The sequence below is a fragment of the Natator depressus genome, chromosome 9 (assembly GCF_965152275.1).
Source record: "Natator depressus isolate rNatDep1 chromosome 9, rNatDep2.hap1, whole genome shotgun sequence".
Taxonomy (NCBI): Eukaryota; Metazoa; Chordata; order Testudines; family Cheloniidae; genus Natator; species Natator depressus.
The window spans coordinates 55,056,925-55,081,902 of record NC_134242.1 but is presented as its reverse complement, the minus strand read 5'-3'; the positions used below and the strand labels follow the sequence as shown (position 1 = coordinate 55,081,902).

The 24,978-nt window shown below is 49.2% G+C and overlaps 1 protein-coding gene across 1 annotated transcript in view; it reads left to right on the top strand.

Moving 5' to 3' along the window:
- The first annotated feature begins 2,166 nt into the window (after positions 1–2,166).
- The window catches only part of SNED1 (sushi, nidogen and EGF like domains 1), a 130,915-nt gene continuing 108,103 nt past the window's right edge, over positions 2,167–24,978 (top strand). The window contains exon 1 of the mRNA XM_074964232.1: positions 2,167–2,773. Within this exon, the coding sequence (XP_074820333.1) occupies positions 2,570–2,773 (204 nt within the window). The 5' untranslated portion in view covers positions 2,167–2,569. The remainder of the gene's footprint in view (positions 2,774–24,978) is intronic.

Below are 24,978 nucleotides of genomic sequence, written 5' to 3'. Positions count from 1 at the left end.
TTCCAGCCCCAGTGCCCCAAGCCCATTCAGCTGCCTCTTTCCTACTGATTGCATCATGCAGAGACTCTCCCTGACACAGCCAGCAGGATGGGGTCAGGAGCCCGTGAGACCAGACCCCTTTGTGGTTCATTCATTTCTTTGTTGCCACATGGGGAGGTTTAACAGCTGGACAGTAATGGACAGCAGGAATTCAGGCAATGGGAAAGAGAAAGAAACCAGCAGCCATGAGAATACAACATACCTCTATAAGGCTGGAGTTCTGATGAGAAGCTTGTTGTTGGCGGGAAGGTAACACCCACACACACGCACACTTACACGCATGCATATAAATGCATATATGAAACACACACAGACATTCACACAAGTACACACGCACACACAGGCATCCATATAAATGCACGTACACAGCACACACACACATACATATTGCTGTGCATCGTGTTCACGCACACACATTTACCAGACAGCAGTTTTGCATGGGATGTTTTTAGGTGCGCCAATCATTAAGCCAGGAGAAATTAATTAAAAAGCGGGAGAATATGGACACCAAGCTCCAAAATCCACTTGAAACGTTCATTTGCTTTGCATAACCACTTGGTTGCTCACTATCAGTGTTACGTTCTGGGATGTTCACAGGTTTGGCCCTCAAAGAGTTAATATAAAAGGCTTTGGAGGGTTCAGTGTGTAGCCTTTATAAAAAAAAATTGCTTCCTGCAGGGAGTTTGTGTTAAGTTGTGAGAATCTGTCCCCAGCTCAGCCTCTAAAATTAGATTTTGCCTCTTTAACCTCTTCACTCCCAAATCAGACTAAAGGCAAGCTGGTTTCTCATCCATGTTTCTGTGCTATCCAGGGTGACCACAGGGTGATGCTGCCCAGGGGAAGCTGGCATCAGCTCTGACCATAGGTGCTGGAACTAAGGGGCCTGTGGGGGGACTGCCGCACCCCCTGGTTTCCATCATATCCAGGGTTTGCAGTTTGGTTCAATGCATCTCAGCACCCCCACCATACAAATTGTTCCAGCACGACTGGCTCTGTCGTCCCCACATGGTCTGTGCCATCATGTCTCTGTCCTTGTGGGGCTGGTCTGAGCAGGACTCTCCCACCCAGTGTTGGCTTCTCCCTTGCAGGATGCTGTTCCTAGAAGCCAACAATCACAATTGTCCCTTCTGGCCTTGGAACCTCTGAAGCTATAATCCTGCCAGCGGCTCAGCAATGAGAATTCTGGCCTTGGGATTTGAACCACATGCCTCCTGTGGCTCCTACCCCATGTGGTCCTTCCCCCCTAACCTCCCCAAACCGTGGGAATCCAGTACAGTCGTGAAGCATGGGGTGCTCAAATTCCTGACCTTGACTGATGAACAGGATGATATGACTCAGACAGGGTCACCTTTGAAGTGCTGTACTCAGGGTTGGCCATAAGCACAGTCAAAGCAGATGGCTACTTCAGGAGTCTGCAAGTTCTGGCAGGCCTGGGCCAGCTCCACATTGCTCTCTTACTGGGAGCAAAGGGCTCCTTGCCAGCCCCTTCCTGCAGCAGCACCAGAAGCAATGACAATGTAGGCCCTGATCTCCCCTTCTGAACTCCCCAGACCTCAAGGCTGGCCCTGGACTGTGCCTGTATGCTCCGTAGTCTGGCCAAACACCAGAGCCCCAGGCCCAGTGGGGTTTGGGGCTGCACGTGTGAATGTGGGCTCTGCCCCTGGTGAGAAGCAGACCCATACTTCTGTTAGCTCCCTGGGACTCCTGCCTGTTTGAGAACCCCGCAAACCCTGAGGCTGTGCCCGACTACTCCCTGCCAGTGAAGCCTCCAGAGTATTTCATCCCCATGCCAGGGTGACCCATCGCACCCTCCCTCTGTGCCCTGTTCCCCAAGCACGCTAACCCCAACCCCTGGCACAGGCCCTGCCCTCACCCCACTGCAGGAGCAAGCCACACAGGGGGCACCTAAAAGTGAACCCAGCCCTTCCTTCTTCCCCAACTGCTGGTTCTGGCCCTCGCTCTTTAAGAACAGCCTTTCATTTACATAGCCCCACCCCTAAGATCCCTGATTGGCTGGCCATGTCCTGACTATTAAGGCATGGCCAGCCGGGGTGGAGTTTGCTCTGTGAATGAAAACCCCCCCCCCCTCAGCCTCCCCCTCAGCTAAACAGAGACATTAGTGTAGCTGAGAGTGAAGAATCAGTGGAGAGAGACCCACAGCGACTGGCCTGCGACTCTGGGACCTTTCTGTTTATACAGAGATTCTAGCTCTCTTCAGTGGTGCCTAACTCTCCCCACGCTACACTGCCTAGGAGGGGGGAAGCGGGGGGACTCTGGCTTTTCCACCATTGAGCTCTGTGCCTTTTTATTCCTGCTAGGGAGTTTGCAGCTCAGCCTGTTTTTTTATCGCATTCCCCTCCCTACTCCATCCCCTCCAAACAAAACCAAATCGTACCAGCATTAAAAACCCAACCAGCCCATGCGAGGACAGATAGAAGGGTTTTGCAAAGTTCTGCTTGATGAAAGCCAAAAAAAAAAAGTCCCGGTGTAACTCTGAGTTAAACTAAGCGACAGCCAGTGTGTTGTGGAGATGCGGGGCCTGGCTGGCTGGCTGGTGATCCTAGCCCTGGGGAAATGGGTTTGGGTCGAGGGTGTTGTGCCTCTGGCTGACTTTTACCCCTTTGGCTTGGAGCAGGGGGACGCTGTCACTTTGAAACAGGATGACGGAGGCTCCGGGCTTCAACCGATTTCAGTGAAATTCCCTTTCTTTGGAGTGGGACACACAGGACTGTATGTAAGTAGTGGTTTCTTTACTTGGGTTCTGCAGGAGGCTGAGGGCTCTGGGTGGCTTCTTGGCAAAGGGGCTTTGCTCGGGCATCACATTGTGCCCTGCAAGCTGCCAGTTCCTGGCACGATGGTGTGGCCAGCCTGCTGCCCATGTTGGGATGCTTATGCCCCCATGGCAAGCCCTCTATGGAGCTCGCCCAGAGGGAGAGAGACTCCGGGCAGAGTTTTAGTTCTCTTGCATCCCAAGCTGAGTGGAGAGAAAGAGCCAGGAGAAAAAAAGTGACATAGAGTGAGTGACAAGTTGCTTTTGGCATGGAAACGGCCCCCAAGGCAGGTGAAGGGACCGGGCAGGGTGGCGCTGGGGAGCCTACACTTTTCTCCCAGACTCTGCTCTGACTTTTTCTTTCCACAAGTCAGAGCCTAGTGCCTGTGAGAGGGAGCGAGATGCAAGGGGAGAAACTGAAGTTGTGCAGAGTCTGGTTCCAGTACAGCCTGCTGCAGTGCAACCCTTCCCCGCAGCTCCACCGCTCCTGGAACTGCAGGGAGAGAATCAGTCCATCTACACAGGCGCGGGTTTTAGGGACGTGGACACCTGTCCATTGGGAACCAGACTGAAACTGCCACCTTATTCCAAACAGGCTACTGATGATACAAAGACTCTGTGACTGAAGTACAGTCTAGACGAGGAAGGGTTTTCCAGGACAGCTATATAGCTATACCAGCAAACCCTCCTAGTGTGGATTCTGCTTACACTGGCTAAAAAGGCCTTTTGCCAGGATAGCTTATACCGGTTTGGCAAGCGAAACAAGCTATGCTGGCAAAAGGACTTTTAGGCCTGTGTAACTGCATGGACACTGGGGCTTGTGCTGGTATAGAAATGTCCTTTCGAAATCACAACCAATCAGTGGGGCTGCACCAATGAGTGTTTTGAATGTAGACCAGGCCTTGGTGTGTCTGAGGGCATTTGGGGGGTGGCAAGTCTAGCATTATGAATGATTGGTAGTGTGGATTTTGCCAGAGTATGGACAGTGTTACAACCTCCAGCCATGGCACTCTGTTTCTGAAGGACACCTGTCCAGCATGCCTCAGACACTGCCCAGCTTCGTTCTCGCCCACCATTCAAATATTATCATCAAGCAAGATGATTAATACTGGCAAGGAATAAGACACAATGGGCCAGTTTTTCTGCAGATGTAAATGGGCTTTGCTCCGCTGAAACTATTGGGGTGACTCTCATTTACACCAGCTGAGGATATGGCCCATTAAGAGTCCAGCTCAGGAGGAGGGGGGCAATAGATAAATGCGCAGTAGGGAGCGTATCAGATCTGAGCAACCAGGGTCATATTAAGAGATAAGCCCTGTGAGCAAAGCTTTTGAGGTGTTGGTTCCATGCTGAGCGCGTGGTTCTGAGTTGTTCCCAAGTTGGAAAGTTTGAATTCACAACAAAAAGTGTTCACAAAAAAATTTTTGAATTATTTTTTGCAAGTGTAATTCACAAAGGTTGATGGGAACTTGTGCCTTATTTTTCACTTGTCCCCATTCAGTGAGCAGTCGTAGGACGAGAGGATGGAAGTGGGTGCCAAAAGGGAAGCCAGGTCTATAGGCCAGGCTCTCTCTTAGCACAGGCCCAATCTCTCACCAAAAGGCTGGGGCGGAGGATGCAGATGGGGTGACAATCTGCAATGCGGGTAGAGCCTGCACCTGCAAACCCTGGTGCCATCTCCTCATCTCACCTGCTTTTGAGCGCTCATTTGGACTGAAAGATGGACCTTGACCAAATGCCATGCGTGGATGGTAACTCAGCAGGTCCTTGGACAATCTAGGAACAGGCATATCTGCTCACTGTATTACTATGACAGGGTTTTTATCAGTCCACTGATATAGGTCCATTAGAGAAGCTCTTATCACTTGTATATGTTTGTCAGCTTCCCATTAAAGTCTCATGTCTGGGTCTCCATTGAAAAAACCCATTCATTCCCTGCTGACCTGGTGTGGAGGTACCTGGCCGCAGCCGAACGCTCCCAATTGCTACATATTGAGAGTGGCTTCGGGTTGCCCGCTTGGTTCCCCGGTGACCGATTGGCATGGAGATCACTGACCAGGGAGGCGCTTGTTTCACTTGGGGCAGCTCTCCTCCATCAGTTCCCTTAGGATGAGCAGGCGGGGGGGCCAACAGGGAGTGCAGCGAGTGGAAGGAGCGATTCAGTTGCTCATCCTATTTCCTTCTTCTTGTGCAAACAGACAGAAGGTGAATTTCCCCCAATTACTGTGTTCCAAAATGACATTCCAATTTAACATTTACATTGGTGCAGAGTTGGTGGGAAGGTACACCAGAGAACCCCCACAAAGTCTCTGTGGCAGTCTGCACTAGGGACTGGAACGTAAGAACAGCCAGACTAGGTCAGACCAGTGGTCCATCCAACCCTGTATCCTGTCTTCTGACAGTACCTAGTGCCAGGTGCTTCAGAGGGAACGAACAGAGCAGGCAATCATTGAGTGATCCATCCCCTGTCATCCAGTCCCAGCATCTGGCAGTTGGATGTTTAGGGACACCCAGAGCCCGTGGTTGTGTCCCTGACCATCTTGGCTAATAGCCATTGATGGAACTATCCTGCATGAACTTACCTAACTCTTTTTTGAACCCAGTGATAGTTTTGGCCATCACAACATCTCCTGGCAATGAGTTCCAAAGGGTAACTGTGGACAGACACACTTGGTGTGTAGTGTGCACAGAGGGTGAATCTAGCATCACATCCCAGATGAATTAGGGTTTTCACAGCTCTAGAATTGGTGTTCATGTTCAGGGAGTGGAATGCCCTTGCAGTTACCAACTCCGATCTGGACCAGCAGCCAAGGTCAAGACCATGTAGCCACCCTACAGCTGTGCAAAAGGGACCTACAGCTGTCAGAAGCGATTCCTGTGATAGGCAACGTCCAGTGGTGCAAGAGCATTTGGGGGAGACGAAGCGGTGGCTGGAGCACGGTGAAGGGGCATGGTGAGAGCACGGTGTGTTCCAGTGGTTCTGGGCTGGCTGAACAGCCCCTGTGGAACATGGGCTAAAGTAGCCCTGTGACCATTGTCGTTACTTTCACTAGACCAGAGCCCCCTTTTGCTAGGTACAAACTCTCAGTGAAAGAGTCCCTGTGCCAGAGAACTTGTTGTTAAAAAGACTAAGGGTGGGAGGAGAAGCAGAGGCCCAGAGAGGCAGAGGGACTTGCCCATGGTCAGACTACAAGTTGGTGGCAGAGCCAGGAATGGAACCCAATTCCCCTGAGTCCCTATGCAGCACTAGACCAGAGATTCCTAAGCTTTTTTTTTCTTTGCTCCCCTTCTCTGTGGGAGTCACATCACAGTCTCCTCTCCCCCCACCAACTCCTGCCCGTCTTGAGCAGAAAAGGACTCACTGAGGGGAACAGGCGACTCATGGCCGGGGTGGCAGCATGACCCAGCTGGCTCCATCCCCAGAGGAGCCCATGGCAGTATGGTGCAGAGGGGCTGGGGCTCCTGGCATTCCTTCCCCCTGTCCAGAGCCTCTCATTCCCGCAGGCTGTGGAGAGTTTGAAATACGCAGGGCTGCAGTCAGGTCAGGGCAGCAGGGAGAAGACACAGGAAGTGCCCAGCCATCTGGGTGGGGAGGAGGGGGAGCAGCAGGCTGCTGTCAGGGCATAGCTGGGCAGGGTGGGGTTGTGCTCTCGCCCACCCTGATGACTCCCTGCATGCCCTCCCTGGTGCGGCACCCAGCCGGCCGTGGCCCTGTGGCCCAACTTCCATCCCCCTGATGCCTTGTCGCATCCCACAGTGTGAAAAGCAATGTACTCACCACACTGCCTCCTTACAATCAGTCTGTGCAGTGCTTGGTTAGTTAGGGCCTGCTCCACTCCCATTGATCTCAGCGTGAGCCACGCGCCTGGGAGCTTGCTGAACTGGGCATGTGGCATGAGCCATATTCCTTGCCCTGAAGGGCTCACAGAGAAGACCCCATTCTTGGACAGGGTTCCACGAGCAAGGACCTTCGGGGCTCCAGTGGGACTTGGCCTAGGGCTAAGGATCCCTACTTCAGCTCTCTGGGCAGGTGCAGGGCCTGTGCTGGACCAGGCAGGTACGAGTAGTCAGGAAATGGGGGGAAGCACTGGTGAGAAGCAATGGCTAGCTAGGATTCCTGACAGCAGTGGGAGTTGAAAAGGGGTGGGAAGCAGAAGAGAGGGTGAGTGCTCCCAGGGTAGGGAGAGCAGACTAGAAAGAACCAAGCTGAGGGTGGCCAAAGGGTAAGGAAGGGATTCGGGGGGACCCATTATGGGACAGTCATGTGGCATTGGACAAAGAATGGTAATGTCTCTGTACGGCTCAAACCACCCCACGTAAGCCTGTTCTCTGCAAAAACCTGAAGGTTTGCGGAGTAATGTCTCAAGACCCCACTTCCCTTTCCATAACACCCTGGCAGGTTCCCTATTATTTTCTGTCAGACTTGTCTGTCAGGGGTGTGACTGAAGAGAAGGCAGTGAGCTCAGAGGCATAGGTGGAGCGAGGGGATGTAGGCCCTTAAAGGCGGGGGAAGGAGGTGCTGTGACAGAGGGTAGCAGCAGGAGAAAGCTAATGGTGGTGGCTCAGAGTCTTGGGGATTCATAGATTCATAGATATTAAGGTCAGAAGGGACCATTATGATCATCTAGTCTGACCTCCTGCACAATGCAGGCCACAGAATCTCACCCACCCAGTCCTGTGATAAACCTCCCACCTATGACTGAGCCATTGAAGTCCTCAAATCATGGTTTAAAGACTTCAAGGTGCAGAGAATCCTCCAGCAAGTGACCCATGCCCCACGCTGCAGAGGAAGGCAAAAAAAACCCCTGGGCCTCTGCCAGTCTGCCTTGGAGGAAAATTCCTTCCCGACCCCAAATATGGCGATCAGCTGAACCCTAAGCATATGGGCAAGGTTCACCAGCCAGATACCCAGGAAAGAATTCTCTGTAGTAACTCAGATCCCACCCCATCTAACATCCCATCACAGGCCATTGGGCCTATTTACCATGAATAGTTAAAGATCAATTAATTGCCAAAATCATATTATCCCATCATACCATCTCCTCCTTAAACTTATCGAGTTTAATCTTAAAGCCAGATAAGTCTTTTGCCCCCACTGCTTCCCTTGGAAGGCTATTCCAAAACTTCACTCCTCTGATGGTTAGAAACCTTTGTCTAATTTCAAGTCTAAACTTCCCAATGGCCAGTTTATATCCATTTGTTCTTCTGTCCACATTGGTACTGAGCTTAAATAATTTCTCTCCCTCTCCGGTATTTATCCCTCTGATATATTTATAGAGAGCAATCATATTTCCCCTCAACCTTCTTTTGGTTAGGCTAAACAAGCCAAGCTCCTTGAGTCTCCTTTCATAAGACAGGTTTTCCATTCCTCGGATCATCCTAGTAGCCCTCTCTGTACCTGTTCCAGTTTGAATTCATCGTTCTTAAACATGGGAGACCAGAACTGCACACAGTATTCCAGGTGAGGTCTCACAAGTGCCTTGTATAACGGTACTAACTTCTCCTTATCTCTACTGGAAATACCTCGCCTAATGCATCCCAGCACCTTGAGATGTTACCAAGGGCAAGCTGGGAAGAAGGATAAGAGGGGAGGCGAAAAGTCACTACTACAATAGTGAAGGCAAGCGGGGATAAGCCATGGGGGCAGTGAGAGGGAGGGAGCTGAGTAGGTTAAAGAGGAAGAAGTGCTAGCATGTGAGAGGCAGTATCATGAACTCATAGAATATCAGGGTTGGAAGGGACCTCAGGAGGTCATCTAGTCCAACCCCCTGCTCAAAGCAGGACCAGTCCCCAACTAAATTATCCCAGCAAGGGCTTTGTCAAGCCTGACCTTAAAAACCTCTAAGGAAGGCGATTCCACCACCTCCCTAGGTAACCCATTCCAGTGCTTCACCACCCTCCTAGTGAAAAAGTTTTCCTAATATCCAACCTAAACCTCCCCTACTGCAACTTGAGCCCATTACTCCTTGTTCTATCATCTGGTACCACTGAGAACAGTCTAGATCCATCCTCTTTGGAACCCCCTTTCAGGTAGTTGAAAGCAGCTATCAAATCCCCCCTCATTCATCTCTTCCGCAGACTAAACAATCCCAGTTCCCTCAGCCTCTCCTCATAACTCATGTGTTCCAGTCCCCTAATCATTGTTGTTGCCCTCCGCTGGACTCTTTCCAATTTTTTCAAATCCTTCTTGTAGTGTGGGGCCCAAAACTGGACACAGTACTCCAGATGAGGCCTCACCAATGCCGAATAGAGAAGAATGATCACGTCCCTCAATCTGCTGGCAATGTTCCTACTTAGACAGCCCAAAATGCCATTAGCCTTCTTAGCAACAAGGGCACACTGTTGACTCATATCCAGCTTCTTGTCCACCGTAACCCCTATGTCCTTTCTGCAGAACTGCTGCCTAGCCATTCAGTCCCTATTCTGTAGCAGTGCATGGGATTCTTCAGTCCTAAGTGCAGGACTCTGCACTTGTCCTTGTTGAACCGCATCAGATTTCTTTTGGCCCAATCCTCTAATTTGTCTAGGTCCCTCAGTATCCTATCCCTACCCTCCAGCATATCTACCTCTCCCCACAGCTTAGTGTCATCTGCAAACTTGCTGAGGGTGCAATCCACGCCATCCTCCAGATCTTTAATGAAGATATTGAATAAAACCGGCCCCAGGACCAACCCTTGGGGCACGCCGCTTGATACCGGCTGCCAACTAGACATGGAGCCATTGATCACTACCCGCTGAGCCCAACAATCTAGCCAGCTTTCTATCCACCTTATAGTCCATTCATCCAGCCCATATCTCTTTAACTTGCTGGCAAGAATACTGTGGGAGACTGTATCAAAAGGAATAACACATCCACTGCTTTCCCCTCATCCACAGAGCCAGTTATCTCATCATAGAAGGCAATTAGGTTAGTCAGGCATGACTTGCCCTTGGTGCCCACACTAACTGTTCCTGATCACTTTCCTCTCCTCGAAGTGCTTCAAAATTGATTCCTTGAGGACTTGCTCCATGATTTTTCCAGGGACTGAGGTGAGGCTGACTGGCCTGTAGTTCCCAGGATCCTCCTCCTTCCTTTTTTTTTAAAGATGGCCATACATTAACCTTTTTCCAGTCATCCGGGACCTCACCCCCTCGCCATGAGTTTTCAAAGATAATGGCCAATGGCTCTGCAATCACATCCGCCAACTCCTTTAGCACCCTCGGATGCACCCCACATGGTTTGGCTTGCTGCCACACACCACATCTGACACAAAAGCAAGGAAATGAGTCACCTAATGGTACATGCCCTCTCTGCCCCCCTCCCAAACACCACCCTTCAATTGCCACAACTCCGGCACATCACACACCACAGCCTGCACTCTGCCCCTGCCCTGAAGGTGCCTCCTTCTGCACATACCCACTGGCAACCTACTACTTTTAGAGAACACCAGGTGTCCTTGCCCTTGTGTGGCCCAGTGTAGAAGGCAGCCAGACCACGGAGGGGTCATAATGAAAACACCAAGGCTGACATCCACAGCAGCCATTTCCTCATCATCCTGCTGAGGGTGACTGTTCTTCTTGCTGCTTCCCATGTTGAGGCATGTTTTCCTGCCACCCCCTGGGAACTGAGCAAAACCCCTCACAAGCTGTCCAAACCCACCAGGAACTCCCTTTCCTGCACCCAGGATTGAAACGGGAAGGCTAAGACTCAGCTGCCTCCCAGCTTCATTTTTCTCCATCCTTTCCCACCTTTTTAATTCAGTTTAAATTGTTCCAAATGCATTTGGATTTACTTGGGGACAGTTGAACAGTTCTAATTGAATTTAAAGCATCAAAGCTATAACAGGATGTTGAAAATCAGAATGCCTTTGGTATTTAAGGAAAACACAGGCAGGAGCCATTTGAAAAGTCCTGTTGGGCAGGAGATCTGCGTGCTGGCAAAATCTCACAATTCACTTAGCTTCCCCCTGCTCTTCAGATCAGCTGTCCCACTAGCGATCTCCAGAGTGGCATTGTCCAGGCTAGTGGAGATTAGGTAACTTGTAGCAGAGCTCCTGAGGCCTGCAGGCCTTGGACAGACAGACACCAGAGGCATCTCTCACAAACCACCTTTCTGCCAGTGAAGTTCAGCTGTCTCACCTGGGATCAGCTCCACCAGAACCTGAGCCAGGGAAACCAGTTGAATGGTGGAGCTAGCCTGAGGACTCATTTCTTGAACTGGTGAAGATCAGACGCATCATGGAGGTAACCTCAGGAATTACATCCCCTCCACCAGTTGAGAGTGTATGTCTTGGCTGGTGGTTAGATACATCCCAGAGGTGACTTGAGAACGTGTGTTGTTGGTGGTGATATGATGATTCATGGACAGTGAGCTCAGAGCTCACACTCTGTAAACTCTGACTGGAATATGTGGCTGTGGGGTGGATACCGTAGGGCCTTGGGTGCAATGTAAAATAAACATCTCTGGGTTGAACTGTAAGACAGTGCCTGGGAATGCTCAGAGTCCTACTAACGACTCAGATCACTTTCTGGAGAGCATTCCATTTATAGACCAGTCTCCTTAGATAGAAGCAACTTTCTATATTTATCTTCCCTCCTCTCTTTATTGACAGGTTTCAGAGTAGCAGCCGTGTTAGTCTGTATCCGCAAAAAGAAAAGGACTACTTGTGGCACCTTAGAGACTAACAAATTTATTTGAGCATCAGCTTTTGTGAGCTACAGCTCACTTCATCGGATACATGTAGTGGAAAATACAGTGGGGAGATTTTATTTACACAGAGAACATGAAACAATGGGTGTTACCATACACACTGTAACAAGAGTGATCAGGTAAGATGAGCTAATACCAGCAGGAGAGCTGGGGGTGGGAGGGAACCTTTTGTAGTGCTAATCAAGGTGGGCCATTTCCAGCAGTTGACAAGAACATATGAGGAACAGTGGGTGGGGGTGGGGGAAATAAACATGGGGAAATAGTTACTTATTGTTAGCAGAGTCTGCATGAAAACATGTCCCTTAACTGCCCCTCTTTTGCTGTCTCCGGCCTGAAGGCACATTCACCGGAGTTTGGAACCTCCATCTGCTGCTGTTGAGATGCTTGTGCCATAATCAGAGAGTGTGGGTTTCACGTGGGAATGACTACTCGAGCAGATCATAGAATATCAGGGTTGGAAGGGATCTCAGGAGGTCATCTAGTCCAACCCCCTGCTCAAAGCAGGACCAATCCCCAACCAAATCATCCCAGCCAGGGCTTTGTCAAGCTGGGCCTTAAAAACCTCTAAGGAAGGAGATTCCACCACCTCCCTAGGTAACCCATTTCAGTGCTTCACCACACTCCTAGTAAAAAAGTTTTTCCTAATATCCAACCTAAACCTCCCCCACTGCAACTTGAGACCATTACTGCTTGTTCTGTCATCTGCTACCACTGAGAACAGTCTAGGTCCATCCTCTTCGGAACCCCCTTTCAGGTAGTTGAAAGCAGCTATTAAATCTCCCCTCATTCTTCTCTTAAAGAAGTATGGGCTGGATGAATGCACTATAAGGTGGATAGAAAGCTGGCTAGATTGTCGGGCTCAACAGGTAGTAATCAATGGCTCCATGTCTAGATGGCAGCCGGTATCAAGTGGAGTGCCCCAAGGGTCGGTCCTGGGGCCGGTTTTGTTCAATATCTTCATAAATGATCTGGAGGATGGTGTGGATTGCACTCTCAGCAAATTTGCGGATGATACTAAACTAGGAGGAGTGGTAGATACGCTGGCAGGTAGGGATAGGATACAGAGGGACGTAGACAAATTGGAGGATTGGGCCAAAAGAAATCTGATGAGGTTCAACAAGGATAAATGCAGGGTCCTGCACTTAGGACGGAAGAATCCAATGCACCGCTACAGACCAGGGACCGAATGGCTAGGCAGCAGTTCTGCGGAAAAGGACCTAGGGGTGACAGTGGACGAGAAGCTGGATATGAGTCAACAGTGTGCCCTTGTTGCCAAAAGGGCCAATGGCATTTTGGGATGTATAAGTAGGGGCATAGCCAGCAGATCGAGGGATGTGATTGTTCCCCTCTATTCGACATTGGTGAGGCCTCACCTGGAGTACTGTGTCCAGTTTTGGGCCCCACACTACAAGAAGGATGTGTAAAAATCGGAGAGAGTCCAGCTAAGGGCAACAAAAATGATTAGGGGTCTGGAACACATGACTTATGAGGAGAGGCTGAGGGACCTGGGATTGTTTAGTCTGCAGAAGAGGAGAATGAGGGGGGATTTGATAGCTGCTTTCAACTACCTGAGAGGTGGTTCCAAAGAGGATGGTTCTAGACTATTCTCAGTGGTAGAAGATGACAGGACAAGGAGTAATGGTCTCAAGTTGCAGTGGGGGAGGTTTAGGTTGGATATTAGGAAAAACTTTTTCACTAGGAGGGTGGTGAAACACTGGAATGCGTTACCTAGGGAGGTGGTAGAATCTCCTTCCTTAGAAGTTTTTAAGGTCAGGCTTGACAAAGCCCTGGCTGGGATGATTTAATTGGGGATTGGTCCTGCTTTGAGCAGGGGGTTGGACTAGATGACCTCCTGAGGTCCCTTCCAACCCTGATATTCTATGATTCTATGATTCTTCTGCAGACTAAATAATACCAGTTCTCTCAGCCTCTCCTCATAAATCATGTGCTCCAGCCCCCTAATCATTTTTACAGGTTTCAGAGTAACAGCCATGTTAGTCTGTATCCTCAAAAAGAAAAGGAGTACTTGTGGCACCTTAGAGACTAACAAATTTATTTGAGCATAAGCTTTCGTGAGCTACAGCTCACTTCATCAGATACATGCAGTGGAAAATAAAGTGGGGAGATTTATATACACAGAGAACATGAAACAGTGGGTGTTACCATACACACTGTAACAAGAGTGATCAGGTAAGGTGAGCTATTACCAGCAGGAGAGCAGGGGGAAAAAAAACCTTTTATAGTGGTAATCAAGGTGGGCCATTTCCAGCAGTTGACAAGAACATGTGAGGAACGGGGGGGGGGGAATAAACATGGGGAAATAGTTTTACTTTGTGTAATGACACATCCATTCCCAGTCTTTATTCAAGCCTAAATTAATTGTATCTAGTTTGCAAATTAATTCCAATTCGGCAGTCTCTCGTTGGAGTGTGTTTTTGAAGTTTTTTTGTTGAAGAATTGCCACTTTTAGGTCTGTAATCGAGTGACCAGAGAGATTGAAGTGTTCTCCGACTGGTTTTTGCATGTTCTAATTCTTGACTTCTGATTTGTGTCCATTTATTCTTTTACGTAGAGACTGTCCAGTTTGGCCAAAGTACATGGCAGAGGGGCATTGCTGGCACATGATGGCATATATCACATTGGTAGATGTGCAGGTGAACGAGCCTCTGATAGTGTGGCTGATGTGATTAGGCCCTATGATGGTGTCCCCTGAATAGATATGTGGACACAGTCGGCAATGGGCTTTGTTGCAAGGATAAGTTCCTGGGTTAGTGGTTTTGTTGTGTGGTGTGTGGTTGCTGGTGAGTATTTGCTTCAGGTTGGGGAGCTGTCTGTAAGCAAGGACTGGCCTGTCTTCCAAGATCTGTGAGAGTGATGTGTCGTCCTTCAGGATAGGTTGTAGATCCTTGATGATGCGTTAGAATCATAGAATCATAGAATATCAGGGTTGGAAGGGATCTCAGGAGGTCATCTAGTCCAACCCACCGCTCAAAGCAAGACCAATCCCCAATTAAATCATCCCAGCCAGGGCTTTGTCAAGCCTGACCTTAAAAACTTCTAAGGAAGGAGATTCTACCACCTCCCTAGGTAACGCATTCCAGTGTTTCACCACCCTCCTAGTGAAAAAGTTTTTCCTAATATCCAACTTAAACCTCCTCCACTGCAACTTGAGACCATTACTCCTTGTCCTGTCATCTTCTACCACTGAGAATAGTCCAGAACCATCCTCTTTGGAACCCCCTTTCAGGTAGTTGAAAGCAGCTATCAAATCCCCCCTCATTCTTCTCTTCTGCAGACTAAACAATCCCAGTTCCCTCAGCCTCTCCTCATAAGTCATGTGTTCCAGACCCCTAATCATTTTTGTTGCCCTTCGCTGGACTCTCTCCAATTTTAACACATCCTTCTTGTAGTGTGGGGCCCAAAACTGGACACAGTACTCCAGATGAGGCCTCACCAATGTCGAATAGAGGGGAACGATCACGTCCCTCGATCTGCTGGCTACGCCCCTACTTATACATCCCAAAATGCCATTGGCCTTCTTGGCAACAAGGGCACACTGTTAATTCATATCCAGCTTCTCGTCCACTGTCACCCCTAGGTCCTTTTCCGCAGAACTGCTGCCTAGCCATTGGGTCCCTAGTCTGTAGCGGTGCATTGGATTCTTCCGTCCTAAGTGCAGGACCCTGCACTTATCCTTGTTGAACCTCATCAGATTTCTTTTGGCCCAATCGTCCAATTTGTCTAGGTCCCTCTGTATCCTATCCCTACATGCCAGCGTATCTACCACTCCTCCTAGTTTAGTATCATCCACAAATTTGCTGAGAGTGCAATCCACACCATCCTCCAGATCATTTATGAAGATATTGAACAAAACCGGCCCCAGGACCGACCCTTGGGGCACTCCACTTGATACCGGCTGCCAACTAGACATGGAGCCATTGATCTCTACCCGTTGAGCCCGACAATCTAGCCAACTTTCTACCCACCTTATACTGCATTCATCCAGCCCATACTTCTTTAACTTGCTGACAAGAATACTGTGGGAGACCGTGTCAAAAGCTTTGCTAAAGTCAAGAAACAATACATCCACTGCTTTCCCTTCATCCACAGAACCAGTAATCTCATCATAGAAGGCGATTAGATTAGTCAGGCATGACCTTCCCTTGGTGAATCCATGCTGACTGTTCCTGATCACTTTCCTCTCGTGTTAGTGCTTCAGGATAGATTCCTTGAGGACCTGCTCCATGATTTTTCCGGGAACTGAGGTGAGGCTGACTGGCCTGTAGTTCCCAGGATCCTCCTTCTTCCCTTTTTTAAAGATTGGCACTACATTAGCCTTTTTCCAGTCATCCGGGACTTCTCCCGTTCGCCACGAGTTTTCAAAGATAATGGCCAATGGCTCTGCAATCACAGCCGCCAATTCCTTTAGCACTCTCGGATGCAACGCATCTGGCCCCATGGACTTGTGCAGGTCCAGCTTTTCTAAATAGTCCCGAACCACCTCTTTCTCCACAGAGGGCTGGCCACCTACTCCCCATGCTGTGTTGCCCAGCGCAAAAGTCTGGGAGCTGACCTTGTTCGTGAAGACAGAGGCAAAAAAAGCATTGAGTACATTAGCTTTTTCCACATCCTCTGTCACTAGGTTGCCTCCTCATTCAGTAAGGGGCCCACACTTTCCTTGGCTTTCTTCTTGTTGCCAATATACCTGAAGAAACCCTTCTTGTTACTCTTAACATCTCTTGCTACCTGCAGCTCCAGGTGCGATTTGGCCCTCCTGATTTCATTCCTACATGCCCGAGCAATATTTTTATACTCTTCCCTGGTCATTTGTCCAATCTTCCACTTCTTGTAAGCTTCTTTTTTATGATTAAGATCCGCAAGGATTTCACCGTTAAGCCAAGCTGGTCGCCTGCCATATTTACTATTCTTTCGACACATCGGGATGGTTTGTCCCTGTAACCTCAATAGGGATTCCTTGAAATACAGCCAGCTCTCCTGGACTCCTTTCCCCCTCATGTTATTCCCCCAGGGGATCCTACCCATCAGTTCCCTGAGGGAGTCAAAGTCTGCTTTCCTGAAGTCCAGGGTCCATATTCTGCTGCTTACCTTTCTTCCCTGTGTCAGGATCTTGAACTTGACCAACTCATGGTCACTGCCTCCCAGATTCCCATCCACTTTTGCTTCCACTACTAATTCTTCCCGGTTTCTGAGCAGCAGGTCAAGAAAAGCTCCGCCCCCCCCCCCCCGTTGGCTCCTCCAGCACTTGCACCAGGAAATTGTCCCCTACATTTTCCAAAAACTTCCTGGATTGTCTATGCACCGCTGTAGTGCTCTCCCAGCAGATATCAGGATGATTAAAGTCCCCCATGAGAACCAGGGCATGCGATCTAGTAGCTTCTGCGAGTTGCCAGAAGAAAGCCTCATCCACCTCATCCCCCTGGTCCGGTGGTCTATAGCAGACTCCCACCACTACATCACTCTTGTTGCTCACACTTCTAAACTTAATCCAGAGACACTCAGGTTTTCCTGCAGTTTCATACTTGAGCTCTGAGCAGTCATACTGCTCCCTTACATACAGTGCTCCCTTACATACAGTGCTACTCCCGCACCTTTTCTGCCCTGCCTGTCCTTCCTGAACAGTTTATAACCATCCATGACAGTACTCCAGTCATGTGAGTTATCCCACCAAGTCTCTGTTATTCCAATCACGTCATAATTCCTTGACATCACCAGGACCTCCAGTTCTCCCTACTTGTTTCCCAGGCTTCGTAAATTTGTATATAGGCACTTGAGATAACCCGCTGATCGCCCCTCTTTCTCAGTATGAGGCAGGAGCCCTCCCCTCTCACACGCTCCTGCTCGTGCTTCCTCCCGGTGTCCCACTTCCCCACTTACCTCAGGGCTTTGGTCTCCTTCCCCCGGTGAACCTAGTTTAAAGCCCTCCTCACTAGGTTAGCCAGCCTGCTCGCAAAGATGCTCTTCCCTCTCTTCGTTAGGTGGAGCCCGTCTCTGTCCAGCACTCCTCCTTCATGGAACACCATCCCATGGTCAAAGAATCCAAAGCCTTCTCTCCAACACCACCTGCGTAGCCATTCGTTGACTTCCACGATTCGACGGTCCCTACTCCGGCCTTTTCCTTCCACGGGGAGGATGGACGAGAACACCACTTGTGCCTCAAACTCCTTTATCCTTCTTCCCAGAGCCACGTAGTCCACAGTGATCCGCTCAAGGTCATTCTTGGCAGTATCATTGGTGCTCACGTGGAGAAGTTTTAGTTGGGGGCTGAAGGTGATGGCTAGTGTCGTTCTGTTATTTTCTTTGTTGGACCTGTCCTGTAGTAGGTAACTTCTGGGTACTCTTCTGGCTCTGTCAATCTGTTTCTTCACTTCAGCAGGTGGGTATTGTAGTTGTAAGAACGCTTGATAGAGATCTTGTAGGTGTTTGTCTCTGTCTGAGGGGTTGGAGCAAATGCGGTTGTATCGCAGAGTTTGGCTGGAGACAATGGATTGTGTGGTCTGGATGAAAGCTGGAGGCATGTAGGTAGGCATAGTGGTCAGTAGGTTTCCAGTATAGGGTGGTGTTTATGTGACCATCGCTTATTAGCACCGTAGTGTCCAGGAAGTGGATCTCTTGTGTGGACTGGTCCAGGCTGAGGTGGGTGGTGGGATGGAAATTGTTGAAATCATGGTAGAATTCCTCAAGGGCTTCTTTTCCATGGGTCCAGATGATGAAGATGTCATCAATGTAGCGCAAGTAGAGTAGGGGCATTAGGGATCGAGAGCTGAGGAACCACACACCACACAACAAAACCACTAATCCAGGAACCTATCCTTGCAACAAAGCCCGTTGCCAACTGTGTCCACATGTCTATTCAGGGGACACCATCATAGGGCCTAATCACACTATCAGAGGCTCGTTCACATGCACATCTACCAATGTGATATATGCCATCATGTGCCAGCAATGCCCCTCTGCCATGTACATTGACCAAACTGGACAGTCTCTACGTAAAAGAATAAATGGACACAAATCAGACGTCAAGAATTACAACATTCAAAAACCAGTTGGAGAACACTTCAATCTCTTTGGTCACTCGATTACAGACCTAAAAGTGGCAATTCTTCAACAAAAAAATGTCAAAAACAGACTCCAATGAGAGACTGCTGAATTGGAATTAATTTGCAGACTGGATACAATTAACTTAGGCTTGAATAAAGACTGGGAGTGGATGTGTCATTACACAAAGTAAAGCTATTTCCCCATGTTTATTCCCCCCTCCCCACTGTTCCTCACATGTTCTTGTCAACTACTGGAAATGGCCCACCTTGATTACCACTATAAAAGGTTCCCCCCCCCGCCCCTCCTGCTGGTAATAGCTCACCTTACCTGATCACTCTTGTTACAGTGTGTATGGTAACACCCATTGTTTCATGTTCTCTGTGTATATAAATCTCCCCACTGTATTTTCCACTGCATGTATTTGATGAAGTGAGCTGTAGCTCACAAAAGCTTATTCTCAAATAAATTTGTTAGTCTCTAAGGTGCCACAAGTACTCCTTTTCTTATAATTTTTGTTACCCTCTGCTGGACTCTTTCCAATTTTTCCACATCCTTCTTGTAGTGTGGGGCCCAAAACTGGACACAGTACTCTAGATGAGGCCTCACCAATGCTGAATAGAGGGAAATGATCATGTCCCTCAATCTGCTTTCAATGCTCCTACTTATATAGCCCAAAATGCTGTGAGCCTTCTTGGGAACAGGAGCACACTGTTGACTCATATCCAGCTTCTCATCCACAGTAACCCCTAGGTCCTTTTCTGCAGTTCGCCACTCGGTCCCTAGGCTGTAGCAATGCATGGGATTCTTCCGTCCTAAGTGCAGGACTCTGCACTTGTCCTTGTTGAACCGCATCAGATTTCTTTTGGCCCAATCCTCTAATTTGTCTCGGTCCCTCTGTATCCTATCCCTACCCTCCAGCGTATCTCCCTCTCCTCCCAGTTTAGTGTCGTCTGCAAACTTGCTGAGGGTGCAGTCCACACCATCCTTCAAATCATTAATGAAGATATTGAAGAAAAACCGGCCCCAGGACCAACCCTTGGGGGACTCTGCTTGATACCGGCTGCCAACTAGACATGGAGCCTTTGATCACTACCCATTGAGGCTGATGATCTATCCAGCTTTCTATCCACCTTATAGTCCATTCATCCAGCCCATACTTCTTTAACTTGCTGGCAAGAATACTGTGGGAGACTGTATCAAAAGCTTTGCTAAAGTCAAGGAATAACACGTCCACTGCTTTTCCCTCATCCGCAGAGCCAGTTATCTCATCACTGAAGGCAATTAGGTTAGTCAGGCATGACTTGCCCTTGGTGAATCCATGCTGACTATTCAGAGACAAAGCTCTTGTTTTCATTCCAAATATCCCTGAGGGAGAAGAAATATAAAGATATGACCTATAAATTATACCCTAGAAGATTGAATGGGGCTTGATTCTCCGCTCCTTGTGCTGACGTTTACATCAGTGCAAAGTGATTGCTAGCAGAGCAGAATGGCAGAGAGTTACTCACTCTCTGCACCAATGTAAATGACAACGCCAGGTGCAGGGCAATGGAGAATCAGCCCCACGTGTTCCTGATCTACCAATCTCACCATGTCATCACAGGTCTGGAGATTCAGCACCAAACCATACGCCTCTCCTACTTGAGCTAAAGGGATAACTTTATTTGCTGGTAACAGTAATAGGCTCTTGTCCTCCATGTGGAACCAGTCACTGAGTGGACTGACACTCCTAGCTAGCATCTAAGTATCTAACCAGTGAAGGTAATTCATCACTGGAACAACTTACCCAGGGATGTGGTAGGTTCTCCATCACGCAATCTATCAGTCAAGATGGGGTATCTTTAATGGAGATGCTGTAGCTCAGTTCCAGGCTTGATGAACAGATTATGGCTAAGGTTCTCTGGCCAGACTAGATGATGGCAATTGTCCCTTTTGGCATTAACATCTATGAGTCTATCTGAGGCTCACAGGAGTTCAGATCTCCATATTTTGCTGCCACCTTCACCACCAGGGGCCAGAAAGGAGAGAACCAGGACCATTGCTCCTCATGTTAAGGGATTTCCTTCGTCAGTGCAGCAGGTCTTCCAGCTCCAGGATCAAGGGACAGGACCAGGACTCAGTCCTTGGTGACAGCCCAGTCCTGGGGTGGGTAAACTAACAAAGATTTTGTCTAATCTATGTAATTTGTTAGAAATCCAAGATGGTGGCAGTGACAGAAAGGGCTGAAGAGCTGGGTGTTTCAATGCACGTATCTCTGTGATCGCTTGAAACCCCAGCTGGAGCTCAGTCTCATGTGAGAGCTCAGCATTTCTGCATGGCTGTGGGAATGTCAGCATTTGAGCAGATGTCATAAGGCTTTTGCCGGATTGAAAACTGACATGCAGATGTTGAGGGCTGGGGGGAGGGCCTTCCAATCCACAGGGAGAGACTGGAACCAAACTGGGAATAATAATCTGCATCATTGGACTGTTATAGCATTGTGCTGCTTCCAAGAAAACTGCAAGAGCTTTTCCTTCATGGGACTGGGCCATCCCTCAGTCACACGCTCTGTGGGCTCTCCTACAGCCTCTGTCCAAAGACAATGTCTGGTCCATCATAAGGTGCACATGTGCCATCAGCACTGCAGATGCCCTTCCATGCAGTCAGTCTGCCACCTCCAATCTACTTCTCCCATCAAATTGTACAGCACAATTGTAGGCCATGACCCGGCAGAGGGATCCATTCTCATGCTCTGTGGAGTTCCACAGGCTTGATGTTTAGGTCTAAGGCATCAATTCAACAAGGCTCGGATTCAGGAAAGCACTTGCCTTAAGCATGTGCGTATGTGCAGTCCTGAGCAGAGCTGCTTTCCTGAATCAGGTCTGTTTTTGTAACCCGAAGCACATACTGGCACACCGTGCTGAGCTGAAGCCCAGGAGAGGCTTGCTGGAAGCTTGCATTTAGGACAAAGCATGTGCCTGGAAATTAGGAGCTGAAGATTTGAAGCTTCCCCCTGCCGCCAACGTGTTGTGGGGCTTTGGATACGTCACCCCGCCTGTCTCTGTACCTTTGTGTCCCATCAGTAAAATGGGGCTCAGGCTGCCCTACCTAACAGGGTTTGGGCTATTGTTTCTGAAGTGCTTTGAGAGCTTTCAGTGGAAGAAGCAATGGAAATGCCTAGTGTTCTCTTTATTACATGTAGGAGTGCTCACCCCAGCCCCTGCATAGGATCCACACTGCTCCATAGAAACCCTCCAATCTCCTGGAGGTCCTGCCACACTCTACCAAGATCGTTCTGTTTGTATGGTGACTAGCACCATAAGCACCACCTTTACACTGACTTTCCAGGGCAATAGGAGACGTGATTATTCAGATAACTCTGGGCTGGATCCAGATACCCTTACTCATGTGGAATAATGCCTGTGTGACATCCTGGCCCTGCTGAAGTCAATGGGAGTTTTGCCATTGATTTCAATAGGCCCAGGATTTCAACTCATGAGAGCACCTATGGAGTAAGATGGTACCTAGCATGAGTAAAGGTCTCAGAATCTGGCTCTTCAAACCAAGCAGCAGAAGAGTTAACTGCTTCCGGAGTACAGATTTGTATGTTCCTCTGCTTTCGCCTTGCCACTTAGGAGAGACACTAGGCAGGGGTATTAAAATGCACAGGGACAAATGTTGGCATCATCCAGTCCTTAATACTCAGGGAAACAAGCGTGGAAATCAGTGGTCCCAGCCCTGGTTCCACTGATGCCAGCGACAAAAGTCCCTTGACTGTGATGGGACCAGAATTTGGTCCAGTAGAACTTTGCCTGACTAAGAACTAAATCCAGATAGAGTCCAGACATCAGGACTTGGCCCATGGAGATGATGGCAGGGCACTGGAGGGAAATGTGAGGAGGGAAGACATGTGGGGGTAGACTTTTGGGTACTCATCATCCAGCATGAAGTGTTAGCTTTTCAATAGCTCAGTTGCCATTTGTCTCAGTGCAGGGAGTCTCTGTTTGTCTCAATGGGGGCAGATGGATGCTAAGCTCTTGAAAATTGCCCCCAGTTGTGAGTGCTGAGACTGTCTGAAAATTCTGGCCCTGAGGACCCCAAGTGAAAATGTGATGAATTTCAGCTTGATTCTGCTCTCATTAAAGCCACAGGCTAAAATCCATTGAATTTATGGTGCAGGATCAGGCCCCAGGTCAGCGTCGGTCATGGCTCTATGGCATGGGCAGTGCCTGCTTGTTATGCTGGCCTCTGCAGGGGTCCTAGGGCTTCTCCTTTCCAAACTGTTGAGGCTTCTAATGCATTAGGCAACATTAGCCATCCTGCAGTTGGACCACACACCACGTGTGTGTTGCTAATTGCCAGGGCAGTTACTCATGTCAGGTAACAGCTTGTCACTGAATGGCTCAGAATTAGCAAATATGATGTGGTGACCCAGATTCCCCTCCCCATTTCATCTTAGGCCCAGACTACAGGACATAGGAAGCTTGTGTCACTGAGCAGCATAATCAGGGCTTACACTGGGCTGCTGGAGCACAAACCTGGGGGCTCAACAAGGAGGGGCAGCATAGGGAAAGAGACAAGTGTGCAAAAGGGAAGGTGGGCGACAGGATCTGCCAGGAGTGTGGCAGATACTGACCCCAGTGGGAGTGGTCATGCTCATCAGCTGGGGCTCCAGCTGACTGCTCCTGCTTCCCTCCCTTCCTTGATTTCAGCTCTTGTTGGGTGCCTTGCATTACTGGCCTTGTACCCTACCGCGGGCAGCCTGAGTCAGCCAGCAACCAAGTTCAGGCAAGGGATTTCTTTCCTTTTTAACCTCTGGGATTAAACCTCTGACTATTTCAAGCCAGTGCTCTGGGGGAGCTGAGGAAATCAATGTGTTTGGAAAACCAATGATTGATTGAAACCTGAGCCAAAACATTGCAAAGCAGCTGCAAAGCTGCAGGGAGCCTCGGAGGAGACAGGCTGGGGGGTCCCCCAGAGAACCATGACTGCAGCTTGCTGACGCAGCCCGGATAAGCAGAGAGAACCCTTCTGTGCGGAGGAGCCTATGAGCAGACATAGCACGGGGTCATGTCTGCCACTGCCCGCTTAGGTTTTTCTACCTGCCCTGATCCTGTGCTTTGCCAGCTGGGGGTGATAAAAACAGACCCCTTTAAAGAGCTCCTTGGGGTACCACAAGCAGGATCGGGGGAGAGAGTTTTCATTGAGCTCTTAGGTTATGTAGAACACTGAAGCCGTCAGGGCATGTGGCTAGCAGAAGAGAGGGTGAGAGTGCTGGCAAATGGAGGGGGCCCATAGGAACGGCTAGGCTTGCAGTCTTGGGGACCAAGTTGCTGGGTGATGAGTTGACAGAGAGCAGGCATTCTCAAATGCTCCTCTTCCCTTAGGTCTTAGAGTTCAGTATCCACAGAAGTGTCTGCGAGGTCCCAGAGCCGCACGATTCCTAGAGGCCAGTGATTTCGGTACATACCTTACATGCACCCTGAATCATTCCCTGCTTCTCAGTATTATTCAGCCATCAGTCTGTGCCTATGAAAATCCAGCTCCATGATGGCTAAGGTCCCGCTGGTGACCCAGAACCTACCAGGCCTTCTGTGCTTGCAGATCGGTCAGTGCCAGAACTGGGTTTTAGAGACTCAATTCACTGGGCCAAATCTAGCTGTGGTTAAGCAGGCACAACTCGACTGACGTCAGTAGCATGTTACTTGCTTACACCAGGTCTGAATTTGGCCAATCATGTAGCATGGGAAGAAACCTGTCCCGCTTCCAAGCACCACCTCCTTCCCATGAACGATTCTTCTGCTACTGGAACGGGAGGTCACTCATCCCTGTGGTGATGTGCTGCAGGGGGTGTGGGGGCAGCACAAAGGGAATACTTCTAAAGAGCCAACAAGTCTCTGTGACTGGAATCTGCATTCCCCTCCCCTGAGAGTCAGGGCAAGGTTTCACAATGTTATTTCAGGCTTTGGTGACTGTGAGGGGCCATGCAGGGGCCTTGAAAAAGGCTGAGGCACCACTCAGCATCCTACTTAAACACTGTAGGCCTCAAGTAAGACCTTAACGGGGCCTCAGCCTTGCACTGGTTCTGTGCAGGAGGAAGGAACGAGGTCCATGATTGCTACTGATGGCCTCAGGGGGCCAGATCCCCAGCTGGTGTACATTAGTGTAACACCATTGAGATCAACGTACACCAGCTGGTGATCTGGCCCATTGACTCCAATGGAGCTGTAGATGGTTTACACCAGCTGGGGATCTGGCCCCAGGCATCCAGGAATTTTTCTATACAAGAGCGAGGGCTCAATTTTTCTATACAAGAGCAGAGGTAACTGGGTGAAATTCTCTGGCCTGTGATATATAGGAGGTCAAACTAGATCAGTGATACTCAGACCTCAGTGGTTTAAGAGCCAACTTAGCGATCAGCATTACCCAAAAGAACCACAGG